At 46.8% G+C, this 13,120-nt stretch overlaps 1 protein-coding gene across 1 annotated transcript in view; it reads left to right on the forward strand.

Moving 5' to 3' along the window:
* Positions 1–13,120, forward strand: part of EXOC4 (exocyst complex component 4) — a 642,084-nt gene that overhangs the window by 12,690 nt on the left and 616,274 nt on the right. Inside the window, exon 2 of the mRNA XM_075345350.1 lies at positions 4,883–5,072. Coding sequence (XP_075201465.1) covers positions 4,883–5,072 — 190 coding nt within the window. The remainder of the gene's footprint in view (positions 1–4,882; positions 5,073–13,120) is intronic.

The following is a 13,120-nucleotide window of genomic DNA, read 5'->3' on the forward strand; positions in this document are numbered from 1 at the left end:
CTGGGACGTCACACCCCCTCTTCTCAGACTCCGGAAGCATTAGGAGACTGATACAGCACAGGGCTTCTGGAATGTCACACCCCCTCTTCTCAGACTGCTGAAGCATTAGGAGACTGATACAGCACAGAGCTTCTGGGACATCACACCCCCTCTTCTCAGACTGCGGAAGCATTAGGAGACTGATACAGCACAGGGCTTCTGGGACGTCACACCCCCTCTTCTCAGACTGCGGAAGCATTAGGAGACTGATACAGCACAGAGCTTCTGGGACGTCACACCACCTCTTCTCAGACTGCGGAAGCATTAGGAGACTGATACAGCACAGAGCTCCTGGGACGTCACACCCCCTCTTCTCAGACTCCGGAAGCATTAGGAGACTGATACAGCACAGGGCTTCTGGGACATCACACCCCCTCTTCTCAGACTCCGGAAGCATTAGGAGACTGATACAGCACAGGGCTTCTGGGACATCACACCCCCTCTTCTCAGACTGCGGAAGCATTAGGAGACTGATACAGCACAGGGCTTCTGGGACGTCACACCCCCTCTTCTCAGACTGCGGAAGCATTAGGAGACTGATACAGCACAGAGCTCCTGGAATGTCACCCCCCCTCTTCTCAGACTGCGGAAGCATTAGGAGACTGATACAGCACAGGGCTTCTGGGACGTCACACCCCCTCTTCTCAGACTGCTGAAGCATTAGGAGACTGATACAGCACAGAGCTCCTGGGACGTCACACCCCCTCTTCTCAGACTGCGGAAGCATTAGGAGACTGATACAGCACAGAGCTCCTGGGACGTCACACCCCCTCTTCTCAGACTCCGGAAGCATTAGGAGACTGATACAGCACAGGGCTTCTGGGACGTCACACCCCCTCTTCTCAGACTCCGGAAGCATTAGGAGACTGATACAGCACAGAGCTTCTGGGACGTCACACCCCCTCTTCTCAGACTGCTGAAGCATTAGGAGACTGATACAGCACAGAGCTCCTGGGACGTCACACCCCCTCTTCTCAGACTGCGGAAGCATTAGGAGACTGATACAGCACAGAGCTCCTGGGACGTCACACCCCCTCTTCTCAGACTGCGGAAGCATTAGGAGACTGATACAGCACAGAGCTCCTGGGACGTCACACCCCCTCTTCTCAGACTGCTGAAGCATTAGGAGACTGATACAGCACAGGGCTTCTGGGACGTCACACCCCCTCTTCTCAGACTGCTGAAGCATTAGGAGACTGATACAGCACAGGGCTTCTGGGACGTCACACCCCCTCTTCTCAGACTGCTGAAGCATTAGGAGACTGATACAGCACAGAGCTCCTGGGACGTCACACCCCCTCTTCTCAGACTGCGGAAGCATTAGGAGACTGATACAGCACAGAGCTCCTGGGACGTCACACCCCCTCTTCTCAGACTGCTGAAGCATTAGGAGACTGATACAGCACAGGGCTTCTGGGACGTCACACCCCCTCTTCTCAGACTGCTGAAGCATTAGGAGACTGATACAGCACAGGGCTTCTGGGACGTCACACCCCCTCTTCTCAGACTGCGGAAGCATTAGGAGACTGATACAGCACAGAGCTTCTGGGACATCACACCACCTCTTCTCAGACTGCTGAAGCATTAGGAGACTGATACAGCACAGAGCTCCTGGAATGTCACACCCCCTCTTCTCAGACTGCGGAAGCATTAGGAGACTGATACAGCACAGAGCTCCTGGAATGTCACACCCCCTCTTCTCAGACTGCGGAAGCATTAGGAGACTGATACAGCACAGAGCTCCTGGAATGTCACAACCCCTCTTCTCAGACTGCGGAAGCATTAGGAGACTGATACAGCACAGAGCTCCTGGGACGTCACATCCCCTCTTCTCAGACTGCGGAAGCATTTGGAGACTGATACAGCACAGAGCTCCTGGGACGTCACACCCCCCTCTTCTCAGACTGCGGAAGCATTAGGAGACTGATACAGCACAGAGCTCCTGGAATGTCACACCCCCTCTTCTCAGACTGCGGAAGCATTAGGAGACTGATACAGCACAGAGCTCCTGGAATGTCACACCCCCTCTTCTCAGACTGCGGAAGCATTAGGTGACTGATACAGCACAGAGCTCCTGGGACGTCACACCCCCTCTTCTCAGACTGCTGAAGCATTAGGAGACTGATACAGCACAGAGCTCCTGGAATGTCACACCCCCTCTTCTCAGACTGCGGAAGCATTAGGAGACTGATACAGCACAGAGCTTCTGGGACGTCACACCCCCTCTTCTCAGACTGCGGAAGCATTAGGAGACTGATACAGCACAGAGCTTCTGGGACATCACACCCCCTCTTCTCAGACTGCGGAAGCATTAGGAGACTGATACAGCACAGGGCTTCTGGGACGTCACACCCCCTCTTCTCAGACTGCGGAAGCATTAGGAGACTGATACAGCACAGAGCTCCTGGGACGTCACACCCCCTCTTCTCAGACTGCGGAAGCATTAGGAGACTGATACAGCACAGAGCTCCTGGAATGTCACACCCCCTCTTCTCAGACTGCGGAAGCATTAGGAGACTGATACAGCACAGGGCTTCTGGGACGTCACACCCCCTCTTCTCAGACTGCGGAAGCATTAGGAGACTGATACAGCACAGAGCTTCTGGGACGTCACACCCCCTCTTCTCAGACTGCGGAAGCATTAGGAGACTGATACAGCACAGGGCTTCTGGGACGTCACACCCCCTCTTCTCAGACTGCGGAAGCATTAGGAGACTGATACAGCACAGAGCTTCTGGGACGTCACACCCCCTCTTCTCAGACTGCGGAAGCATTAGGAGACTGATACAGCACAGAGCTTCTGGGACATCACACCCCCTCTTCTCAGACTGCGGAAGCATTAGGAGACTGATACAGCGCAGAGCTCCCGGAATGTCACACCCCCTCTTCTCTGAATGCGAAGGCAGCTTTACAGGAGACTGCCTAAGACAGCAGGGAGTTGCACAATTATGTGTGACGTTATGTCCCATACAGGAGGGGCGAGGAGCAGCTACTGTATAACTGAATTACAAGTGTTATAAAGATAAAAGAAATGTACCAGGCATCTCCGCTTTATAGTGCGAGTGCAGGGACAGTACAAAAACATTCCTTATCTCCCTGGAGTACCCCTTTAAAGTTACACTCCAGCTGGTGCTTTAATTTCAGCCATGTTTCACTATTCTCATAGATGCTAATGGCAGAGTCTGATCTGCAAAATCTGATGAATATACGTCATATTCTGAGTCTCATCAACTGGAGACATGGACCTTCTTTTAAAACTGATATGTATATGGCTTAGTAAAGCTGTATGGGGTCAGTGTGTTGCCTTAGCAAGGACAGCATTAGGACGTGCCACGCGGATGTGTGAATGTAGCCTTATATCTCTTGCTGCATTTCTTCTAGGGTAGAAAACCTCCATAAAACCATGCCATACAGAGGTTATACTAATGTTCATCGCAATGGAAATATACAGATCATTCCTATTATTTACAAAGCCGTGTTATAGATCCTTCCATGTATCCGCTATAAAAAGGAGTGCGGAAAAGAGTTTGACTCCACAGGAAATTGTATAACTGGGCAGGATGCTGCGAGCTCAGGAGACGCAGGAAAGAGCAGGATCGTCTCTACAGTGTGTTGTTTTCTGCTCATCATTAAGAGATTTATGTGATAAATTAATTGTACCGAAATAAGAAACTATGTTAGGCTGCTTTCACACATCCGGTTTGTGCTGAGCGGCACAATCCAGCTCAAAAACCTATCCAACGGTTGCGACGAAAAAAACGGATCCGTTGCATACGTTTTTCCATGCGGCCCGTCCGGTTTTTGACGGATGCGGCTTGATACTGAGCATGCGCAGTACAAAAAACAGCATCCGGCGTCTTTAGGTTTGCATTGTGAATCACATTGCATCGCGCTGAATCCGGCGCGATGGGTTTTTTTTCGCCGCACAAAAAACCGTGCCAGGCAATGTTCCATCCGGCCGCCGCATGGGCTAAATATGCCGCATCCGGCAAAAACCGGACGCAACGCAAGGCCATGCGGAACAATATGGCGCTAATGCAAGTCTGCGGGAAAAAACGCAACCGGCGGCAAAAAAAACTATTGCGTTTTTTCTGCAGAGCGCCGTATTGTGCCGCACGGCAAAAAAACGGATGTGTGAAAGCAGCCTAATTAACCCATAACCCTGCCGCTCAGTCTGAGGTGCAGTGTAAGTGCTGCTGCTGCTGCTGCCGCTCAGCGTGTGGTGCAGTGTAAGTGCTGCTGCTGCTGCTCAGTCTGCGGTGCAGTGTAAGTGTATTGATGAGAATTCTGAAGTGTTATGCACATGTTGCTTATTTTGTCCTTTATAGATTTGTTGCAGAAAGTAATCAGTAGCACGTCAGTTGTTGGTGCGGTTTTTTCCTGCATTTTTTTTTTTAGCTAGCCCTTCCACTCATTGACTTCATTACGAAAAACGCAGGGGTACACAGTCAGAAGGCATGACACCATAATCTAGAAAAAGCCAGAGAAGCTTTATATTAGTGTAGAAACCCAGTAATGAGAAATGTTGTGATGTGGCTACTGGGCAGATATAGAAATGGCCATTTTTGTGTGCTAAATATCAAAATGTTTTCTTAGATTTACTTATTTCTTTAAGCAGTAATGCATGTCTATATTCTCCCATTCATGATTTGTATATTTTAGCATTTCAAGTGCAACTGTCTTTTTTTTTTTTTTTTTTTTGTCATGTTCAGTTATGCACCTGTTTAGACCAATCTATGTGGGCATCATCTATTCTAAAGAGAGCTAGCATGTGTAACCTTGCAATTAGTCTGCATCACGTGCTAGAGTTACAAATCCTGACATAACCTGTGCTTTCTTCCAGGACCCTTTCAACCAGTGATGACGTTGAAGACCGAGAGACTGAGAGAGGCCGTTTGGAGGCGGCTTACGAGAGCTGTGATAAAGACCTGGATAAGAAGATTGAGCAGCACTTTACAGAGCTCACGACTGCCATACGCACATACCAAAACATAACCGAACGTATTACCAACTCCCGCAATAAGATCAAGCAGGTACGAGAAATTGTGAATACTCTGAAACGTGTGTGCCAAATGTATCTATAGGGCTCTGTTCACCTGAGTGTGGCCAAAAAGGTGTTCTTTTGTCCTCCTTTAAGCTAATATACGTCAATAAAAAACATGTGTTGGTGAGGGAGGCAGTTATGAGATTGTGTCGTACATTATTCCAAACAAAGGTGTATAGGAAAAAAAACTAGGCCACATGGCTTTTATAAAAAAAAAAAACAAAAAACAGTGCCACACTTGTCCTCAAATTATGTGTTGTAAAGCAGCTCCGTCCAATTCACTTTAATGGAGCTGAGCTGAAATACCAGATACCACCAGTGGATGGAGTGGCACTGTTTGTGGAAGAGAGAATCCATTTTGTTTTGTAATCCTGGACGACTTCATTAAAGTGATGTGAGCACAGCATAAATCTGTCAAAATAATTTTCTTTACAGAGAATGATTTGGTGCAGCAATAGCTGTTATTCCCACATCAGTATAGACATGAATACCACAAAGTTATGTCAGATTTCAAAACATGCGATTCTGTGAAAATTGTTTCCACCTTATGTAGATATCCAGCCCAATCTCCAGATCTGAACCCCATGGAAAACCTCTGGAATGTAATAAAGGGTAAGATGGATAGTCACAATCCATCAAACAAAGAAAAATTGCTTACATTTTTGCACCAGGAGTGGCATAATGTCACCCAAAAGCAGTGTGAAAGACTGGTGGAAAGCATGGGAAGACGCATGAAAGCTGTGATTAAAAATCATGGTTATTCCACAAAATATTGATTTCTGAACTCTCCTCCCTGAGTTAAAACATAGTGATAACCCCGCATTATACCCCGCACATGTCTGCTGATCTGATCATCCTGCACCTGTTAACCTTTTAGATCGCGCTGTCAAACTCTGACAGTGTGATCTAACTTGCTCCAGCGGGGATGGCGCTCTTCCCCACTGCCATCAGTGGCCCCATGACACGATCACTGGGGAATAAAAGTAATAAGGGAATATGCTCACCTTATGAGGTTATGCATCACACCACCAGATGTAAAGCCTGAAACCAGCTGCTGCAGAGTCCACGTGCTAAAGAAGCCAAAGATCACTCGGGAACACTGTGTAAACGTGGACCGATTACTGCGCTGCTGGAGATACGACACACATCAGGATAGGTTTAATTCAACGCGTTCTGGTACCCCATGCATTTCGAAGTGTAATCATCCACCACTATGACCTATGGTCATACTGATGGATTTCCTGAAGAAGTGGAGTAACACTTCGAAACGCATTTAATTAACCTCTTCACGACACAATGTACTGCATAAGTCATGGATCATGTCAGGTTAATCCCTGCCTTCTGCAGCCGGCAGCGATCGCTGCACATGTCAGCTGATTTGAACAGCTGACGTGTGGCTATCAGGCATGAGTGGATTCGCTACCCACTCATGCCTGTTAACCACTTACAGCGCACCGTTAAAATGTCAGTGTGTTGTAACAGCGGGCCGCGGTAAGCATTCACTTGCCCGAATCCATCGGAAGTCATGTGATGTGATCACGTGGATCCGATGGTTGTTTTGGTAGCACAGGGTCATGTGATGACTCCTGTAGGTATCATGAGTCAGTTTCTCTTACAACCGGCAGACGGCCATGTGTCAGAGGAGAGCTCCTTTTGTGCAGATCAGAGCAATGCTGCTCTGATCTGCAAGAAAGAATGAGCAATCAGACTGCTGATTGTTATACAGGGTGGGCCGTTTATATAGATAACCCTAAATAAAATGGGAATGGTAGGTGATGTCAATTTCCTGTTTGTGGCTTATTAGTATATGGGAGAGGGGGGAAACTTCAAGATTGGTGGTGACCATGGCAGCTATTTTGAAGTCGGCGATTTTGGATCCAAGTTTATTTTTTCCAATGGGAAGAGGGTCATGTAACACATTAAACTTATTTAGAATTTCACAAGAAAAACAATGGTGTGCTTGGTTGTAACATAACTTTATCCGTTCATTAGTTATTTCCAATTTTATGACCACTTATAAAATCTGTTCAAAGTGCTGCCCATTGTGTTGGATTGTCAATGCAACCCTCTTCTCCCACTCTTGACACACTGATAGCAACACTGCAGATGAAATGCTAGCACAGGCTTCCAGTATCTGATGTCTCGCATGCTGCACATCTTATATCTTCACAGCATTCATAAGACTCCAAAGATAAAAGTCTAAGGCTATGTGCGCACTTACCGGATTTTGCCGCGGATTTTCCGCGGATTTGCTGCATGTTTCGCTGCAGAAAATGTTCATAACATCTCTGCAGTGAATCACCAGCAAATCCTATGGAGAAAAAAAATCCTGTGCGCACTGGGCGGAATTTGACAGCTGCATGTTTTGCTGCGGGAATCCCGCAGCAAAAACAAGTGCATGTCACTTCTTTTCCGCACATCGCTGCGGGATTTCACTCCATTGACTCAATGTTAATCGTGAAATCCCGCAGGGAATAACGCAGGCAGCAAATTCTGTGCGGTTCACTGCGTTTTCCTGCGTTATTCCCTGCGGTATTTCGCGGTTTACCTCCGGTAATTTGCATCGCCTGTCTGCGGTTTTGCAGGGAAGTGATGTCATTACAGGAAGAGGAAGCCGTGCAGAGTAAACACACACATCACAGACACAGAACACATCACAGACATAGAACACACAGACACAGACATAGAACACACAGATCACACACACACAGACATAGAACACATAGACAGACACATAGAACACACATAGAAAGAAAACGGAAATATAGAAAACAAAGAACGTGGGCTCCGCTGCATATTTACCTTCCAGCCGAGGTAAGCACACAGCGGCGGCCCGGTATTCTCAGGCTGGGGAGGGAGAGGGGCAGGGTTAATGTCCCCCGCCTCACTCCCCCTCCCGCAGCCGAGAATATCAGCCGCAGCTGCCCCGGCACTGTCGCATGCATTATGCGGCACTACCGGCGTGTCCTCGGCTCTTCCTGCCGCCGTGTAGCAGTGGCGGTCAGGGTAATATAACAAGGGGTTAATGGCAGTGGATCACCGCCATTAACCCCAGGCTTGATCATGGCAGTGTCTATGTGACAGCTGACATGATCAACCCGTAAGTAAAGTGAATAAAACACAGACACCGAAAAATCCTTTATTTTAAATAAAACCAACAAGCCTCGTTCACACTTTTATTAACCCCCCCAAGCAAAGCTCCGACATAATCCACAGCTCCGGCTCCGGCGTCCTGCACTGCTGACATCCAGCCGCGACTGTCACAGACACAGCGCTGAATGCAGCAGACAGCAGAGGTAATTACCGGTCATTTCCCACGGCCGGTAATGTGAACTCACTGTCGACCGTGGGAAATGCAGCGATCTGTCCTCTATCTATCTATCCCTCTATCTATCCCTCTATCTATCCCTCTGTCTGTCTATCTATCCCTCTATCTATTCTTCTGTCTATCTACTATCTCAGGATTAAATGACTTTTTTTTTTTTTTTTTTCTTCAATGTGCTTTATTGCATTGAATGCAATAAAGCACATCCCAACCCGCACGCGGCAAAACCTCGGCAATACCGCGAATAATACCGCGGTAAAACCGCAGCAAACCGCATGCGGTTTTCGGGTGCGGTTTCCCGCGGTTTTTTACCGCGGGTGCGGTAATCTTTGAGAGCATGCGGAATTTTCTCAAGGAAATTTCATTTCCCAGTGCGCACAGAGCCTAAAGGGTGCTTTACACGCTACAATGTGTCGGCGGGGTCACGTCATAAGTGACGCACATCCGGCATTGTTAGTGTTGTTGTAGCATGTAACAGCTACGTGCGATTGCGATTGAACGGTAAAACGTTTATCGCATGCACGTCGTTCATTTCCTAAAAATTGAACGTCAGGTTGTTCATCGTACCCGGGGTAGCACACATCGCTATGTGTGACACCCTGGGAACGATGAACACAGCTTACCTGTGTCCCGCCTGCAATGCGGAAGGAAGGAGGTGGGTGGGATGTTTACGTCCCGCTCATCTCCGCCCCTCCGCTTCTATTGGCCGGCTGCCGCGTGACGTCGATGTGACGCCGAACGTCCCTCCCACTCCAGGACGTGGATGTTCGCCGCCCACATCGAGGTCGTATGGACGGGTAAGTATGTGTGACGGGGGGTTATTCATTTGTGCGACACGTTCAACAAATTCAACCTGCCGCACATACGATGGGGGCGGGTACGATCGCATACGATATCGTATGCTTAATTGCAAGGTGTAAAGCAGGCTTAAGGGGGCCAGATTGGGAGATCTTGGTGGCCATTCAACTGGCCCACAATGACCAGTGCACTTTCCAGGACACTGTTCATGTAGGAATGCTCGGACCTGACACCCTAGGGGGACTAGTAAAATCATCATTAAAAAAAACAAAACAAACTCTAAAAGTTCAAATAACCCCCCTTTTACCACATTGAAAATAAAACAATAAAATAAAGAAATACATATTTGGTATTTCCGCGTTCAGAAATGCCTAATCTATCAAAATATAAAATCAATTAATCTGATCGTACATGACGTAGCAAGAAAAAAAATAAATAAAAAATAAGCTTTCATTGAGCCCAGATCCTGAAAAATGAGAACACTATGGGTGTCAGAAAATCACGACACGAGCACATTTTTTTTTTTCTCCAATTCAATAAAAAATACATGTTGGGTATCTGCAAACCCGTACCGACTTGGGGAATCATAAAGCCAGGTCAGTTTTACCGTATAGGGAATATGGGAATTAAACCCCCAGACAATTGTGGAATTGCACTTTTTTTTTTTTTTTCTTTTTGCAATTTCTCCGCACTTGAAATTTTTTTTCCCCATTTCCCAGTCCAGAATGAATAGTGTCATTCAAAAGCACAACTCGTTCCCGACAAAACAAGCATTATATGGCTATATTGAAGGAAAAATAAAAAAGTTAGGGCTCTTGGAAGAAGGGGAGGAAAAAAAACGGAAAATTGCCCTGGGGTGAAGAGGGGCTGTACCTCTTTTGTGGACATTTTTTTTTTGTTTCTTGCTTATAGTAATGAAATTGTGGGTAAAAATCACTTTTGTCATTGGCTTTCATTAAAATTTTTCCACGGATTACCTCTTATAGCCCCTGTATTACACTTTCTGTTAGAGTTAGCAGGGTTGGCCATGTTGTCTCTATTGTAGAAGATGCTTCAGAGACATGATTTTGTGGCATTCTATTATATTGTCAAGAAAGAAATTTAGGTAAGACTGCTAATGGAGTCTTTGTTCATGGCAAATCCAGAGGATGGGGCCAAATTAGCTATCTGTACAGATATAATAAATAACTCAGAAGCAATGATCACAGAGTCTGTGTTCACGCTGAGCCAGTATATACGACTGACCCGTGTAATGAATAATCAGATATTAGTATTACATTTCAACCTTCAAACGTCTACAAAGTATCAAAATCTGTCTTTTCTCATACATCGAAGCCATATAGGGAGGTTCAGGGAGTTGTGTAGCGACATAGAAACACACATTTCATCCCATAGATGACAGATTCCTTCTTTGTGTGAAACCACTGATAAGACTTTCACTTATTATTATGAAGGCCATCACTGTTCATTGTGGATTCATTATCTTTGGTTAACCCTTTCTTGAGCATACAGCTTAGAATCATATTATGGCATCTGTGCGATTGTCATATAGACACACAGATAATTATGCAACGACATCTATATTTTGATTATTTACATACACAGATCTTATTACATTTGAACAAACAATCTATAGCCCAGGCTACCTTCACAATATCAGTATGACCGGTCTTCCTGCACTTGTTAGTGCAGCTTTCCTGCACAGATTTCTGCTGGTGGAGGAGCATGTGACCAGACCTGTCCACCAGTTGGTTTTCAATTGTAGGAGGCTGAAGGACAGGTCTGGTCACATGTTCCTCCACCAGTAGCCATTCTATGGGCTGGAGATCCGTGCAGTCTGTGAGGACAGATCACGAACAAGAGGAGGAGAACCTGTCATACCAATGTTACAGTAAATGGCACAAAATCATGTCCTCAACACATCTTTTACAATAAAGATAATATAGCCGACCCTGTTCTCATTCTGTAGCCAGCAATACACCGTACAATGTAGCGCCAACAGGAGGCAAATGAGGCAACATTGTTAATTAAAACGAATTGCAAGACTTATTTTTAGTCCCAGCTGCATGCATTTAAGTAAGAAAAAAAATATTGTCCACAAAAGTGGACACTTCCTTTTTAATATCAGATCAAAAAAGCAGGATAACGCCAGCACCCTACCCAGAGGTCAACATTGTACTGCAAACCAGCTCTTATTCATTTGAATAGAGCCTATTCCTAAGTAGCGGCCATAAATCTGTGTACCACACAGCGGTGATCCACTCCATAGACTGATTACATCTGGTCACGGGGTCGGACCCCCGCATCTGATATTGGGGACGTATACTAAGGATGGGCCATCAATATCAGTGTACTGGAAAACTCCTTTACTGAAAATAAATGCTGACATTAGATATGAGGTTTCTTAACCCTTTAAACTGACAAATAGAAGTGGACATATTACTGGCGTATAAGACGACTTTTTACCCCCTTAAAATAATGGCTACAGTGGGGGGTCGTCTTATACGCCGGATATACGGGGGGGGGGGGGGGGTGTGTATGTACACTGCAGCGTCCAGGGGAGGTGGGGGCAGCAGCTCTGGAGCACAGGGGAACGCTGCGGCCTGCATCCTTTGATCTCCTGCACCCGCTCATATAATATGCACAGCCGCTGTCCATCTCCAATGGTGCTGAAATCGCACGCAGTGAGGGGCTGGGGCAGCGGTGCATATTCTATGAGCCTGCGTCCCAGTGTGATCGCACATGTCCCCCCCCGTGTTAGATTTGGCCCCCAGGCTGCTGCTCATTCTAAAATAAAAAAGCTTTACTTACCCCCTCCAGCGTTTCTCCCCGTGTCCCTGCTTCCACTGTGATCAGGCAGAGAGCTCAGCCTGCTGTGCCGATCACATGACCGCACTGACAACCAGGAAGTGGAAGAACAGAAGCACGGAGCCAGACAGGAGGGAGCTCAGCGCTGGAGCAGATAAGGAAAGAGGGTTTTATTTTATTTTGGGCAGCAGCCTAGGGGCCATATCTGACACAGGGGGACTTGTGCGATCTATAGGGGCCATGGGCAGCACTATGGGGGCGATATCTGACACAGGGGGACTTGTGCGATCTATATAGGGGCCATGGGCAGCACTATGGGGGAGATATCTAACACAGGGGGACTTGTGCCCATTATGGGCCCCGGTGAGCTGCTTCTAACCCCCCAGATGTATGCCCTGCCAATCCTTCCCCCCCGCCGAGCCGCGGGTGCAGGCCCCACAGAGCAGCAGAGTTGTGTGTATTTGTCTGTATGTAGCAGAGTTGTATGTGTTTGTCTGTATGTAGCAGAGTTGTACGTGTTTGTCTGTTTGTAGCAGAGTTGTATGTGTTTGTCTGTATGTAGCAGAGTTGTATGTGTTTGTCTGTATGTAGCAGAGTTGTATGTGTTTGTCTGTATGTAGCAGAGTTGTGTGTGTTTGTCTGCATGTAGCAGGGTTGTGTGTGTTTGTCTGTTTGTAGCAGAGTTGTGTGTGTTTGTCTGTTTGTAGCAGAGTTGTATGTGTTTGTCTGTATGTAGCAGAGTTGTGTGTGTCTGTATGTAGCAGAGTTGTGTGTGTCTGTATGTAGCAGAGTTGTGTGTGTTTGTCTGTTTGTAGCAGAGTTGTGTGTGTTTGTCTGTTTGTAGCAGAGTTGTGTGTGTTTGTCTGTAGCAGAGTTGTGTGTGTCTGTTTGTAGCAGAGTGTAGTACCATTGTTTCAGTCCAGTTGTGGCTTTATACAGCAGGGAGGAGCATTCCTTGCTGTACTAAGTGAACATTGGAGCGATTGATCTGTCAATGGCCCTTTAAAAACATATTGTACGGCTCTCACGGAATTAAAATTAACATGTTGCAATCAAAGCAGACTTTTTTTCATTTGGGAGCGGGGTAGTCTTATACAGTGAGTATA

Source organism: Anomaloglossus baeobatrachus, chromosome 4 (assembly GCF_048569485.1).
Source record: "Anomaloglossus baeobatrachus isolate aAnoBae1 chromosome 4, aAnoBae1.hap1, whole genome shotgun sequence".
Classification (NCBI taxonomy): Eukaryota; Metazoa; Chordata; class Amphibia; order Anura; family Aromobatidae; genus Anomaloglossus; species Anomaloglossus baeobatrachus.